This window comes from Macadamia integrifolia, chromosome 3 (genome assembly GCF_013358625.1).
Source record: "Macadamia integrifolia cultivar HAES 741 chromosome 3, SCU_Mint_v3, whole genome shotgun sequence".
Lineage (NCBI taxonomy): Eukaryota > Viridiplantae > Streptophyta > Magnoliopsida > Proteales > Proteaceae > Macadamia > Macadamia integrifolia.
Genome location: NC_056559.1, coordinates 20,021,719 through 20,037,908, shown reverse-complemented (window position 1 = coordinate 20,037,908; position 16,190 = coordinate 20,021,719). Strand labels below are relative to the sequence as shown.

The 16,190-nt window shown below is 38.1% G+C and overlaps 1 protein-coding gene across 1 annotated transcript in view; it reads right to left on the bottom strand.

The window, feature by feature from the left end:
• The window catches only part of LOC122074223, a 93,336-nt gene that overhangs the window by 71,516 nt on the left and 5,630 nt on the right, over positions 1-16,190 (bottom strand). Inside the window, exons 5-9 of the mRNA XM_042639072.1 lie at positions 9,374-9,507; positions 1,816-1,956; positions 1,577-1,734; positions 1,307-1,475; positions 1,124-1,222 (exon numbers count right to left, since the gene is read on the bottom strand). Of these exons, the coding sequence (XP_042495006.1) occupies positions 1,124-1,222; positions 1,307-1,475; positions 1,577-1,734; positions 1,816-1,956; positions 9,374-9,507 (701 nt within the window). The remainder of the gene's footprint in view (positions 1-1,123; positions 1,223-1,306; positions 1,476-1,576; positions 1,735-1,815; positions 1,957-9,373; positions 9,508-16,190) is intronic.

Sequence of the window (16,190 nt, the reverse complement as noted above, 5' to 3'; positions counted from 1 at the left end):
AGGATTTAGTCATTCAATAGTGACAGTAATGGTGTCATGCTGGGACACAATGATTAGTCCACTAATACCTTCCCCAACTATAGAGTCAAAAATGTAGATCAAAGTTCTTTTGGAGAGTTGCTCAAGATAGGATCAAGAACATTGAATCAGCTAGTCACTCATTTGGGTATTAGTATATCATAATCATTAGTTGTTAGAAGCTATGCCTGAGTGTTCTATAAGTTTTAATTGTTAAGACTGTAGGAATCTTTTTTATGACGCTGATTAGTCCTTGTATGACCAAGGACGAGAACTATTGCTGCCTACAGTTTTCATACTTGATAACATGGTTCGTTTTTTTTTTCTTTTCTTTTCTTTTTTTTTCTTTTTTTTTTTTTTTTTTTTTTTTTTTTTTTTTTTTTTTTTTTTTTTTTTTTTTTTTTTTTTTTTTTTTTTTTCTTTTTTCTTTTTTCTTTTTTCTTTTTTCTTTTTTCTTTTTTCTTTTTTTCTTACCAAAAGAAGGGGGAAAATATGGTTCTTTTGTGCATTAGTGTGAAATCAAGTCAATTTAGGAAAAAGTTACATGGATGGCTGTCAAGGAATAAATCCACTTCATGGTCCACCCATTTGTGTCACATGGAGGGTGATTTGGCAAAACCAACAGTTGGACATCTAGGGAATGGTTGGATTTGCCACTTTAAATTTCAAACTCAAGTTCAATCATATAGCCTCCCATGTGTTGGCATTTTCCCTCGTATTTTCCAATGTCAATTTCTTTTCAATCATTTTCTAAAACATTTTTCTTTTGCCGCTGGATTTTCAAACCTATACTTTGACATGTGAGCAGCAGAAATTGGGGGGGGGGTCTATCTGAAAGAGAAAAATTGGCCACATCCAATCCAGCACATGTGGCAAATATTTGGGTCGTACAAAAGAAGACCAAAATAAGTAGGCCATAGAAGTCCACCCCTCACGATTTTCAGTGTTCTGCCTACAAGTTCACGTTTTTTCCTGAAGGTCCTTGCAAACTGGAAGAATTTACCCAACTCCAAAATGTCAGACTGATTCCTATTCCCAATGACAAATTTCACACAAAATATGAGTTGTGAACCTTGATTCTAATTTGTCAGGGAGTACAACTTACATCTGAATCCATTAAATTGTCGCTTTGAAGAATCTCGAGAAAATAATTCAATGGTGCAGCCTCGAATGCTTGGCGAACATAACCAACATGGTCAATATCCTGAAACAATGAATAGTCAACACCAAGCTTAAAAGATGCAGTCTAAGATGATAAAATAGATAACATGTCAAGTAACTCATATACCGTGAGCATGTTACCATCTTGTTTATCTGGAAGAGACAATATTAAACATAGGAATACCGCCCATGCAAGAATCAGGGGGCCTGCTTCTACTGTCTCAAAACAATTAAAACTCGAAACCAACGCATCCATCTCTTGGACATCCACCATCGAAAATAAGGGGCAGCCCTGCCTGAACACAAATGTAACAGGTAATCTAGCAAAGGTAATAAGCACATAAAAGACAAAAAAGAAGGGCTTATATTTGAAAAGTAAAACTCAACGGCTGAACACCTGAAAGGCACTTCATCATGAACCATTTGAAGAAGATTTTCCAGGTCTAGAGTCTCGATAAGAATAAGCAGCAGCTGAACTTTGGCATGATATAAAGAATTTCTTGCTTGAACTGATATTGCCAACTTTCCAAAGTTAAAAGAACCAGATAAGATACCCTGAAATCAGATTCCGTTAGGAAGGATTGAAATGAAAATTTTGCATCAGATATTGCATCAAGCAAAAAGGACCAACATTACCTTGTACAGCGAGCACAAGCTTCTCCACTGTTCACCATTACAAGTGCAAAAGGACTCATAATATGCCAGGAAAAGAATGTCCAAGACCAAATTATCTTCAATTAGAGTCTCCTCTGCCCACAAAGTGGCAAGGTCAACTTCCTACAAAGAATTTCTCATCATACACATCAAAGGTCAAGATAAATGTCGGAGCAAAATTATTATGCTAAGACCAAGAAAAATAAGTGATAAGAATTTCTCATGATGCACATCAAAGGTCAAGATAAATGTCAAAGCAAAATTATTATGCTAAGACCAAGAAACATAAGTGATGAGAACACTATGGAGATGGAAAAAACCTCCTCAACAATAACCATAGCCATTTTTGCTCAAGCAGTCACAGTACACATAATGATAAAGAAAAAGCATCCCAAATCCCAAAACAGAGAGAGAGAGAGAGAGAGAGAGAGAGAGAGGGGAAATACATCCACATAATGAGAAAATTGCTCATTAGTTAAAGAATGCAATGCTAATCCCAAACAGTGGAAGATCAGCTTGCGACAGGATCGCAGATAAGGAATAAAACCAGATTGGGAAAATTTTGAATAACTGATCAGCATAAATCTGATGTGCATGAAATTCTGGTCGATTGCTCTATTCAGTCCATATAGCAGGTCTGCAAATAATGATCTAAATCTGACGGACAGATTCAGAGATATGCAAGTATCCTACTCATAATTGCCAAGGCATCTAGGCAGTTTTGTTGCATCAAAGTGACCGTTGCCTTAGTGCAAGGCGCTGGTCTGGCTAGTCTGGCACTTGGTCTGGCTAGTCTAGCACTTTTTGCCAAATTTCATTTAAACTTCCAGAAAAAGAGGATGAGTAAATAAATTCATAACCAAGGAGAAAAGGAATATAAAAGGGAAAAGGGGGGGAGAACAACGGCTAAGAGAAACCCAACTAGACCAGACCCAGACTAACAACTAGGGCAAAGAACAGACCCAAGCCAAAAATGTTACATCACACGAGGGGGAGATGATAGAGGTGGGGAGACATCAGGAGACAAAAGTGAGCCTGTACCTTGGGGTATCAGGCACCATGTGATGGCGAAGGAAGCCTAACTTGAAGCTAACATCGAACTAGATGACTTTCCAAATCTTCTCAAAGGAGCGAGAGTTGGAAATCCATCTACGAAGATTTTGCTCCAGATATGGTTTAAAGTAGCACAAAAGGCGAGCTTGCTAGCAGTATCAAAAATGGGAGGTCCCCGAAAAGTCATGTCAACCCAGGCCCATTCTCTGCTTAGAGGGAGAATTCTTCTACATGATGGCCAACAAGAGCTAAGGACTCTCTTCCATACAATGGAGGAGAAGGGGCAGGAGAAAAAAAGGTGGTCAACATCTTCAGTGCCATTCCAGCAGAGGCAACAAGAATAAGGCACTTGAATATGTCTGAAGATAAGGAAGGCATGCGTGGGGAGGCAGTTGGAAAGAGCTCACCAGGCAGTAAAGCTGTGATGAGGAATATGGCCTTTGAACCAAATGATGTTGCGCCAGAGGGAGAGCGGACTCTTAATACAAATATGGTCCCAAGCATTGGCAGAGCTGAAGAGACCCGAGGAAGATGGGGTCCAGATGATCTTGTCTGGCCTACCCCTATGGCCAAGAGGGAGGGAGGGAGGGAGGATCAAAGATTAAATAAACTTGAAATATTATTCATAAATAAGAAAAGACCCCATATTGAATCGAATAAAAATAGTTTAAAATCAAATTCCAAAAGGATAAAAAATCCAACCCCCCAGTTCAAGGACAAAAACTTGATTTTTTATTATATGGGCAATTTTCGACTTTCAAAAGTTGGGGTTTTTCCCAAATCTGAAAATTCCATAAATCTTATCATGGTAAAACATTGATAAAAACCAAAAGAGCAATAAAATAATCTTTTGTTTTGATGTCCACAACTTTATTTTCATTCAGACGATATTAACAGCATTCGCACTTTTAAAGAAGATTTATCAAAACATAACTTTGTCAATACAACTCAGCTTTTAACAATCTTGGATTTGTTGGAAAGCGGGTTTTGTGCTCTACCTAATACAAAATGTCTCATGTAAAAGTAGAAATCATTTAACCAGCCAAACTTATTAGAGAACAAGAAGATTCCTCTAAATGTTGATTTTTTATGACTTGATGTGGCTTAATGTTAATTTTTTATGGCATAAGATATATGAAACATACTAAATAATTTTAGAAAATAGGGAAACAATAACACTTGGGCGCATTGTCGGCTAAGCGCTTAGGCACCCCCTCCACCGCCTTGGGTCACCTTGTCACCTTGCCAACTATGATCCTACTTAGATTAAGAAACTGGAAATTCAAAAAAAAAAAACAGAACTAACAAGTAAGATTAGGGAACTCAGATAGTATCAAATAGCAGTCTTAACGACCAAGCAATAAACTGATGTCCTAAACAATAAGAAAACAGAACCAGAAAATTAAGAATTGAAGAAGTACACTTCAGGTAGGAAACTAGAAAACTGATAGAAACTTGGGTTCTGAATTCAGACTAGAAACCAGGCTTTCAAAAAAAAAAGAATCAGAACAGTTGCTAAAGGTAGTAATTGCACAAACCTAAATAACAGAATAAACTAGAAGCAAAACAGAAGTTAAAAAAAATATACATTAGTCCCATGAAACAATTTACAAAGAGAACCCCACAAGATCATTTTCTCTTAGACCTTATGAGCCACTCCTACTGTCCTACACAGGTTCTGCATGATTTTCAAAAGACTTTTTGATGTAGGAGGGTTCCTAGGTGACTAGGTCGCCTACAAGATTAACTAACTAAGTAGGGTCAACTCAAGGGGCTTAGGTAGATAGGACAAAAAGAAACTCAACAAACAAGATTAAGCATGCAAGATAAAATGAGACTAACAAACAAAGTAGCCAAAAGCAATAATAATCTAGACGGAAAAACACATAAATTCTTACTTAAGTTTCAAGTCGGGACATGGAGAAGGGAACAAACGACATTCGAATGTTAGGTTCAGCACAAATCAATCTAGACACCCAAATTAGATATTCAAACAATCAATGTCCTCTAGCAACCAACTAAAATAGAAAATCAGCAGGGTTTTTTTTGGAGATATAACAGTGACGAAACAACTTAAAACAACGGGTAAAAATAGGCATAATCAAAGGGCAAAGGCTGGCTTCGATGTCAATGGGCTGCAATATATAATAGCGATTAATGGAGGTGGGGAGGGTTTAGTTTAATGATTTACCGTACTGCTGTCCAGATCTGAGGAGAAAAGAAGAGATCAAGGTCCTCCAAAATAAAGAGATGCAGTCCACCTTTAGTTGATGAAGACAAGTCTAGCCGATTGTAGAGAGATCAGCACCAGCAGAGAGTAAACAACAACCGAGAGTAGCAGCAGCCGAGGGTAGCAGCAGCAGTGATGTAATGGCAATAGTGTGTAGCGGCAGCAGTGATGTAATGGCAGCAGTGTATAGCAGCAGCAGTGATGTAATGGCAGCAGTGTGTAGCAACAGCAGTGAGGTAATGGCAGCAGTGTGTAGCAGCAGCAGTGAGCATCGAAAGGGGAGATCAGCAGCAACAAAAACAGTAGCAGAAAAAAAGAATGAAAAAAAGAGAGGGAGGCGAGACAAGAGAGAAGAGAGAGCCGAGAGACTAAAGAGAAGAAAGAGGCGAGAGAGAAAAGTGAGAAAGACGAGATTGAAAGAGAGAGAGAGAACCGTGAGAGGGGTGGGGGTTTGCTCTTGGCTTTTTTTTTTAAATGAACATTCATTGTATTCCATAATGGCCAATGGCCTTACACTTAAATAGAATAAACTTCCAAAAATAAAAAAGATATTTAGAAACTCAATTACTTGAAATAAAAGACTACCTAATAGACCAATATAAAGAAGTCCTAGTTTCCTAATTATGTAAGACAATCAAATATCACTAGATTTAAAGCAAAGTACTAGAATCAAATAAGATTTGGTGGGGTCCACAAGATTTGCAAAGTACTAGAATCAAATAAGATTTGGTAGGGTCCACAAGATCTACTGATTGGGAGAACAAGGGGGGGTCGAACCCAGTGCTGGAAGGCTGGTTCGACTCCTCTCTTTCCTTCTTCTTTCTTGTTTAATCCTCTAACCACAAAGATGGACCTGGTTGAATCTTCTTCTTCTTTCAACTGTACACCTTGATGTCCCCATCAACTCTCCCCGGCTCTGATACCAAGATGATGTAAGGGGGTTCCTAGGTGACTAGGTGATGCAGCAGCACTCCGATGGATCGACCCAAGCCTGCTCCAGAACCCGGATCAAGACTCAGATCCAATTTGGGTTCCAAGTTACTAATTTGGATTCTAAGTTTAATAGAATACTTAGGATTTTATTTTTATTTGAGAATATTTGTTCCCCATTTGAGTCCTTAGTTGTTTCTTTATTTTGTTAGCTTAGGTGTAGGAGATTTTATTTCTATCTAATTAGAAGGTTTTTAATTTTATTTTATTATATATTGGACATGTAATTCATGGGAAGAACAGTAGATTATTGAAGAAAAATTAAGATTACTGCCTGCATGCCTGCTTCTCTTCCCCCCAACCCCCCTTCTTCTTCCTCTTCCCTACAGTCTCCCTCTATCTCCCCTCCTCTGTTGTCTTTCTTCTTTCCCTCTTTATTTCTTCTTGTTCTTCTTCTCTGGAACTCACCCTGCCCCCCCCCTTCTCCTCTTTCTTCTCTGGCTTTATATCCCTGCTACAATTACGACTCTCTGCTAACGGTATTGTTCATCTAAGAAGAAGCTCTCGAGAGCCTCATCTTTAATCTGTCCAGCCTGAAACCTTGGGCAAAAGAGATCCTTACCTGGGCGACTCAAATCCCACAAGCTTTGGTCTGTTATTCCTTCCACACCCTGAGATTAAAGCACAGTTTCAGATTTGTACCTGAAACTACCACCCAGATCTGGTTTATGATGATTATTCTCCCTTGATGCTGAATATTGGACCCATTAGAGCGTGTTTCTTACTTGGGTTTCAGAATACGATGGATTAGCTACCTGAACCGAAAACCTCGAGTCGCTCTATGGCCATAAGAGAGAGTTCTCCCACTCGAAGCCCCTTCTGGTCCTCCACCTCCCTCTTCTTGCCTGGAGGTTGAAGACAACCTAAATGGTGGGGTTTATCTCAAGTTCTTTATTTTGGTTTTCCCATTATACCCCTATAAAGCCCCTTTATGCCACTTTGTCCTTTAATTCCATTTAGTTCCAAATCTAGCCTTGAACAATAATTTAAACCCCATTTGTGTCCTCTCTCCTTGATTGACCCATTCCAACATTAAAGAATTCTGGGTAATTACAATAGTGCCACTTGATGTTAGACCTAAATTGATTAAGTTGTTAAGTGGTCCCACAGCCATCCTAGTTTGGGTCTTCTGGGCCCACCGGCCCTACATTACTAGGTCTCCTACAAGATTAACTAACTAAGTAGGGTCAACTCAAGGGGCTTAGGTAGATAGGACAAAAAGAAACTTAGCAAACAAGATTAAGCATGCACGATAAAGTGAGACTAACAAACAAAGTAGCCAAAAGCAATAATAATCTAGACGGAAAAACACATAAATTCTTACTTAAGTTTCAAGTCGGGACATGGAGAAGGGAACAAACGACATTCGAATGTTAGGTTCAGCACAAATCAATCTAGACACCCAAATTAGATATTCAAACAATCAATGTCCTCTAGCAACCAACTAAAATAGAAAATCAGCAGGGTTTTTTTTGGAGATATAACAGTGACGAAACAACTTAAAACAACGGGTAAAAATAGGCATAATCAAAGGGCAAAGGCTAGCTTCAATGTCAATGGGCTGCAATATATAATAGGGATTAATGGAGGTGGGGAGGGTTTAGTTTAATGATTTACTGTACTGCTGTCCAGATCTGAGGAGAAAAGAAGAGATCAAGGTCCTCCAAAATAAAGAGATGCAGTCCACCTTTAGTTGATGAAGACAAGTCTAGCCGATTGTAGAGAGATCAACACCAGCGGAGAGTAAACAACAACCGAGAGTAGCAGCAGCCGAGGGTAGCAGCAGCAGTGATGTAATGGCAGCAGTGTGTAGCGGCAACAGTGATGTAATGGCAGCAGTGTGTAGCAACAGCAGTGATGTAATGACAGCAGTGTGTAGCAGCAGCAGTGATGTAATGGCAGCAGTGTATAGCAGCAGCAGTGATGTAATGGCAGCAATGTATAGCAGCAGCGTATAGCAACAGCAGTGATGTAATGGCAACAGTGTGTAGCAGCAGCAGTGAGGTAATGGCAGCAGTGTGTAGCAGCAACAGTGAGCATCGAAAGGGGAGATCAGCAGCAACAAAAACAGCAGCAGAAAAAAGAATGAAAAAAAGAGAGGGAGGCGAGACAAGAGAGAAGAGAGAAGAGAGAGCCGAGAGACTAAAGAGAAGAAAGAGGCGAGAGAGAAAAGTGAGAAAGACGAGATTGAAAGAGAGAGAGAGAACCGTGAGAGGGGTGGGGGTTTGCTCTTGGCTTTTTTTTTTAAATGAACATTCATTGTATTCCATAATGGCCAATGGCCTTACACTTAAATAGAATAAACTTCCAAAAATAAAAAATATATTTAGAAACTCAATTACTTGAAATAAAAGACTACCTAATAGACCAATATAAAGAAGTCCTAGTTTCCTAATTATGTAAGACAATCAAATATCACTAGATTTAAAGCAAAGTACTATAATCAAATAAGATTTGGTGGGATCCACAAGATCTACTGATTGGGAGGAAAAAGGGGGGGTCGAACCCAGCGCTGGAAGGCTGGTTCGACTCCTCTCTTTCCTTCTTCTTTCTTGTTTCTTCTCTTTCCTTCTTCTTTCTTGTTTAATCCTCTAACCACAAAGATGGATCTGGTTGAATCTTCTTCTTCTTTCGATTGTATACCTTGATGTCCCCATCACTTTTTTTAGGAGTGTCATTTTTTATTTTTTTTTTTTGGGAGCAGAGGGAGTATCCCATTGTTTCTTAGGAATCAACAAGACCAAAAACAGCTGCCAGCATAAAATACACCACAAATTCAGAGACCAACTAATATACTGCCTATTCTGATCCCGGAACCGATAAACAGAAAAGTTATGCTTCACCCAGTTATTCCCATCAGCATAATAACTTCCCAGTCTTCAAAGGTAAAAGGCACTTACCTAACAAGCATAGTTGCCACGGCATCCAGGTGACCCAAGGCATTGGAGGGGGCTTGGATGCAAGGTGACCAAGGCAACGCCTTGACAACTACACTAACAAATGCACTACTGATTCAGAAGGTTGTAGGGCCAACGGACACACCATATATTCTTCTGCTGTCTAGCTTATTTGAAAAGAATTTTAATTCTAAAGCCTAACATTTGAAACTAGGCATGTTTTACATTTTCTAGTCTCATCAACCAAAACAACATGATGAGGAAACAACACTAATAATGACAAGAACAACAACAAAAATAAATAATAGAACAAGAGCAACAAAGACACATATTAGGCACATATGAAACATACAAAACCAAACAGACATACCATATGTTCCGGATACTTGGACGATAGAAGGTCCTGAAGAACAGATAATAATTTTCTTTCCAGACCATCAGAAAACAGCTTCAATGCCTCCTCCCGTACAGCATCACCTTCCTTGGATCCACTTCCAACATATACTATTTAAAAGACATATGACAATTCTTACTTAGCCTAGATGAATAACACCAGAATCATACAAAGCCCTAAAGTATCTCCATCAGAATATTATGAGCATTGAGAACATAACATCAAGAGATCATAAACACCTTTAATCAACAGAGAGTATGGTTCCACAACAGAAATTACGTGAAAATATAAAATGAAATTGATGAAAAGATAAAATGAAATTCACTGTGTGCATTAATAAGGTAATGGATACGAAAAGTTAAAAAGCATAAAAGTAGGGACGACTACACACAAAAAACAAAAACCTCAAGGAATGAAAGTGAGAAAAGTGGGACCTACCAAAACAAAGAACATCAACAAAAACAGAACGGTGAAACTAGAAGCCCAACCAAGCACAAAGCCAAAGAAAGCTTAACATCATCATATCTCATAAAATTAAATTGACAAGTGTCCAGTATTAACAAGTAAGGCTACACTACTTATATCACCACAGCTTGAAGAGGCCCATAGAGAGTCGTCACTGCAACAACCTTCTTGGCCGCACTGCTCCCAGACTCAAACTTAGTAATCAATCATCAAATTTAGTAATCAATCATCGAGTTTATGACGAAACAATTCTGAATTATACAAGTTGTGAATATTATGCCATTCTTCAAGCCCTTAAAAAAAGTTTCCAGTGCAAACTTACCCAATATTTAGCAAACTCAGAAAATCCATACCAGGGTGGGTTTCATCCAAACTGATATGGAGGCTTCAATACATTATGGAATTGCATTAGTCTTGCAAAAGTAAACCTGTGGTGGATCAACAAAACCAACAAGAATACACATTGGCAAAGAGCTTTGACCATCCCAATTTCATAGTAAATTGCCCTTCAGAATCACATCAGGGAACTGCAAGTAACACCCAGCTGACGAAGTCCACTTAGTCTGAGTATCATAATAATCTAGAGGCTTCAACCGAACAAATGCAGACTGGAACAATGTGTAATCTCTTCTGAGAACAAAACTACCAAACTATAATCATCTCCAATCCACCACTAAAAGGACTAAGAAAGTTAAAAAAAAAATCAACTTGCCCTTCCTTATTATCCTAGTTGACAAAAATAACCCCAACTAAAAAAATATATTCTAAGCAACGACTATACAATGTTAGATAACTAAAATTATCCTCCCAATCAACTCAATGTATCGTAAATAGTTTGTACAAAAACTCCAACACTGCATTTTTTGGATTCCAGCATAAGATTCCTTGTAATTAACCGTCTCCATTGGATAGACTCCCAGCTCCCAAGGACAAGTATGATAATATCCACTTCCAAAGTGTAATATACAGGATTCATTTTGCTTCTTGACAACCCTATATTGAGGATTTTCTCTACAATGAGATATACTTCAATGGCACTTTAGTACATGAAGATCAGGGAAGAATTTACCTTAGGTACCATTTCATCACAAAGCCTTGGATTTCGCACAATAGGATTGATCATCATCTTATAGAATCTGCTCAACTCCTCTGTCCGCTTAGGAGTAATAGGATATTAAGTTTGGAAAGCTATACTAAAGGGGTATCAGATTGCAACCCCTTTTATCATTTGCCAATTTCACACTAATCCCCCATTAACACCTTCAGCTTTAAATGCCAATTAGGAGTTTTAAAGATTTCAAGTACAACCTTCATACAGGTGACCCATTGCTGGAGAATGTTACAAACTATATCAACCAAGAAATTTATCCATATTTTCCTTGAATTGCAAGTGATCTTGTTCTTCTCCATGTCTCTATTGCCATTTTCTCATAACTGTACTGAATCAAGCCAGTTACAAGCAATAGAGAGGTGTAAAAAATGTGGACAATATTTCATTTTACCATGATATTTCCCATCTGAAGATGTTAGATAAGAATGGAGAGTATATTTCTTTTATAATTCTCTTTGGGAGTTTAATCAGGTCAATTTTAGGGAAGCTATCAAGAAGTATTCTAAGGACAGGTTTCTTGACAAAGTGATTGGACATATCACTAACCAGGAAGGAACATTGGGATGCTTTATTATCTGAGAAGGAGAAAGCAGAAGACCTGTGAGGATTTCATTCTTGTTCTAATGGGAAACTCCAATAAGATTTCAGATTCACAATCGAAGGGAAAAAAAGGAGAAGTGAACTCACTACGCCTTACCTGAACTATGTGGAGTCAGCTACAAAAATAATATTCTGCTGTTCCACTTATTGAGAATCACATTTGCTGCTAATCAGAAGGATTCATATTCTCTCTGACAACTTCAAACCTTGTCAGATTCAACCATCACCTTCTCCGGTTAACCGCATCCAATTAGTATCACATCATGCCTTGTCACTGTATTCCGTTGTGTAGATTGTACATGACCAGACATCATTCACTTGACCACTTTCTCATTCGATCACCTATTGGTGCAACTATTAAGTTCCTAGAATGCATCCATTTTTCTTTTTTCTTTTTCTTTTTTTCCTTTTTTTTTTTTGGGGGGGGGGTGTTGGCTCAGCTAGATGCGAAAGAGCCATAACCCAATGCAAGTCCAAATTCCATAGGCTCTGGCGAGGGGTCATAATGTAAAATTGAATCACAAGTGATCCAACTCCAAGTAGGATCTTTTGTAAATTCAATAAAAATCAGATTCAGGGACAATCAGGATGAACAAAACAGAAAATAGATAATGAAGGGAAGAATGGGAGTAGGGGAATGGCTACCTCAGCCTGGGTCCATCACCCATAGCTATCTTAGTTGTTAAAGAAATTCTTTCTCAGAATTTTGGAAGCACAAAGTTGCAATTCATTCATAAATTTGTGTCCAATGTTGTAGTCCCTTACAAACTTCTATAGAATACTCAAAACTTACTCAAACACTAAAAATGAAGGCCTAACCCAATCCCTAACTAACTGAGAAATCTAAACTGACTAGAAAACTGAAATAACAAAGAAAATAGACTCAAAACAGGACTCTAATTAAACTAATGAATTAAATCTCGCTTTTCTACTTTCTACTCATATTTTAGGCCCATTACAAAGAAAACACATGGGATCAAAGGCCCAACAAATATATAACACAACTCAAGGCTTATTTCCAATAAACTAAGCCCATTAAGTGACTTATCTGCATCAATTCTCCACCACTTAAAAAAACTCGGCCTCCAGTTTTGAACATGAGAATGACCGCCTAGGTGTGATGAAGGTTAAGCAGCAATCCATAATAAAATTCAAGCAAGTCTTTAAAGACATGAATGTAGGCTTGAATGTGAGGAGCATAATCTTCAAGATACTTCAATGGGATGAAGAACTCCTCATGAACAACCTCAACATCGTCGGATATATCCATAAGGTCGTCTTTTAGTACATCTTCTACCTTCTCAAACTTAAACTCAAGCTCCTTAAGTTCTTCGTCCTTGTTGCTTACAGTCTCCTCAATGGTTTCTTCAACCACTACATCAATCTCAAACCCTTTAGGATCTTCATCTTGGTTGTTCACACTCGTCACAATTGTTGTAGCACCAATCTCCTCGGGCTCGACCTCATTGTCCACCATTATACCATGTCCCTTTCGCTTCTTCCTCATGAATTTCACTAATTGGAACATCAAAGACTAACTCTTCCTTAACATTAGGAATGGCTGGAATTTCTTCCACACTAACCTCAACTTCAGGTTCTAGTGCTATGGTTGGAGGTGTCTTCTCTTGTTGCTCCTTTGCGTATTTTTGCTCAGGAGTGGCCAAGTGGTCTACCAATTGTTTTAGACTCGTCACCTATTGGTGTTTTTTTAGAGACCTAGCAATGTCTTCTGGTGCCAATCTTACAGAGGAAAGAGCCTTCTTTGGATATATACAGGGAGGTATTGGCTCACTAACTCATACTTCATCTCTTCCCAAGTCCTAGGCTCATGTCTTCAAACTCGGAGTTGCTTTTCATGGACATTCCATGATTCTCTAACATAACTATTCATTCGGGAGCAAGCAAATCAAAGCTTTGGCGCCTCTATCAAGTTGTAATAGTCAAATATTCCTCCAGAGAATCTAGCCAATTAAGGACTTTGCACGGATCCCTCTGTCCAGCAAAGTAATGAACTTTGGGCTCCATATTTAGTTAGGCTCTGATACCATTTTATGTAAGACTAAATCACAAGTGATCCGATACTAGGTAGGATCTTTAGTAAATTCAATAAAAATCAAATTTAGGGACAATTAGGATGAACAAAACTGAAAATAGAGAATGAAGGGAAGAATAGGGGTAGTAGGGGAATGGCTATCTCAGCATGGGTCTCTCGCCACAGTTATCTCAGTTGTTGAAGAAATTCTTTCTCAGAACTTTGGGAGCACAAAGCTGCAATTTCATTCATAAATTCGTGTCCAATATTGTAACCCCTTACAAACATACATAGAAGACTCAAAACTGACTCAAACACTAAAAATGAAAGGCCTAACCCAATCCTTAACTAACTGAGAAACCTAAACTGACTAGAAAACTGAAATAACAAAGAAAATAAACTCAAAACATGACTAACTAAACTAATGAATTAAATCTCGTTTTCCTACTTTCTAGCCATATTTTAAGCCCATTAAAGAAGCCCATTACAAAGAAAACTTATGGGATCAAAGGCCTAACACATACATAACCCAACCCAAAGCTTATTTCCAATAAAATAAGCCCATTAAGTGACTTATCTGCATCAGGTAAGCCTAGTTGCATTCATTTTTATTCTAATCCTTATGAGTTTAGCCACTAATTCATCTCAACTGCCTCAGTCTAGTTACATGTTGTTCCTCATTACTCAACAATTTGTTCCAGAATGTATTGTCAGTTTTATGTACATCTTATCAAATTCACCCTTTAGTTTAACTTTCAGGGTAACCACCAATCACACAACAAGTCCAAAAGCCCCTCTCCAACTCATGAACCCAGCATTAATAATATGCAAAAAAGGCAAAATCATTGCCTGGACGAAGAAAAGTTATTCCTCTATCTTTTTTTTGGGTAGTGATGAATGAACCCTAGGTTGCATCAATTTAGTATCAAAGCTAAATTTCCTCCTCCCTAGCCTACATTATGGCGGCCAACATTGAAGTTATTTAACAGCTCAACTCCCACAAGGAGAAAACCCAAGCCGACATCACTCGTCTTATAGATTGGGTTAACGAACTCGCCACAAGAGTGGAAGGTCTCAACCATAGTTGTCAAGGCGTCCAGCCGATTTGCTTAGGGCCTAGGCGACAGTCGCCTTATTGCACTGCATGCCGCCTTGTGTTTTGACACTTATTTATGCCAAAAATCATTTAAGTAAATGCTTTTTATATTTGTTATTTCATTTACTTAAGATATTATTCATAAATAAGCAAATACCCCCTATTTGAATCTAATAAAAATAGTTTAAAAATCAAATGATAAAATGATAAAAAGTCAACCACCCAGTCCAAGAAGAAAAAATGGATTTTGGTTATAGGGGCGATTTTCAACTTTTAAATGCTGGAGTTTTTCTCAATTATGAAAATTTTATAAATTCTATCATATTAAAACATTGTTAAAAACCAAAAGTCCGGTAAAATAATTTTTTGTTTTGATATCCATAAAATTATTTTCATTCAGGCGATTTTAACAGCATTCGCACACTTAAAAATAAGTTTGACCATAGCATAACTTTGTCATTACAACTCAGATTTAAGTAATCTTAGACTTGTTGGAAAGCTGATTTTATATTATAACTGATACAAAAAGTCTCATGTAAAAATAATATCATTTGACCAGTCAAACTTATTATAGAACCAGAGCATTTCTCTAAATTTTGATTTTTTTATAACTTAATATGACTTAATGTTAATTTTTTATGATTTAATATGGCTAAATGTTGATTTTTAATGACTTGATGTTGCTTAATCTTGATTTTTTATGATACAAGGTATATATAGCTTATTAAATAATGTTAAAAAATGGGAAAAATAAAATATAACAATTGGTCGCCTTGTTCGCCTCAAGCCGTGCGCCTTCTCGCCTAAGCGCTTAGACAACCCTCCACCGCCTTGGCTCGCCGTGACAACTATAGTCTCAACTCCACATCTCTTCAGACCATGATGGCATCACTCCAGGCTTCTATTGACAAGTTGACAACTTTAGGTAAGGGAAAGGGCCCATCCACTATAGGGATTCTTCCAAATATGTACCACAGGGTCCATTTAAGGCCCCCACCACTGCCACCACATCATACACCACCATCGTCACCATAGTATACACCACCATCCCCCATCATTTTCCGACAAGCCACCACCATATGGAACCGGACAGCATAATGATCCTTATACAAATGACAAAGGAGCAAGGTTGGACATCCTCGATTTTTACAGGGGCAATAACCTAGAGTAGTTCCTTGACTAGGTACATATTTTTTAGATGGTACGGTTTGACTGAGGCCAAGATGATACTTTTTATGGAGCCCAAATTGAAGGGCACGGCTCGACAGTGGTGGGTCAAATACCAGCAGCATATCTAGATCCGAAGCATCAAGGCAATGACTACTTGGTCTAATATGAGTGAAGCTATGAACCGAAGGTTCCTCCCGGCCAACTACAAGCAGTGAATGCACCTCAAGTTTGCACAGGTGAAACAAAACAAACAGTTGAGAAGTACGTCGTCAGATTTCATTACTTAGCTACTCGATCCGACTTTGAGTAGGACAAAGAG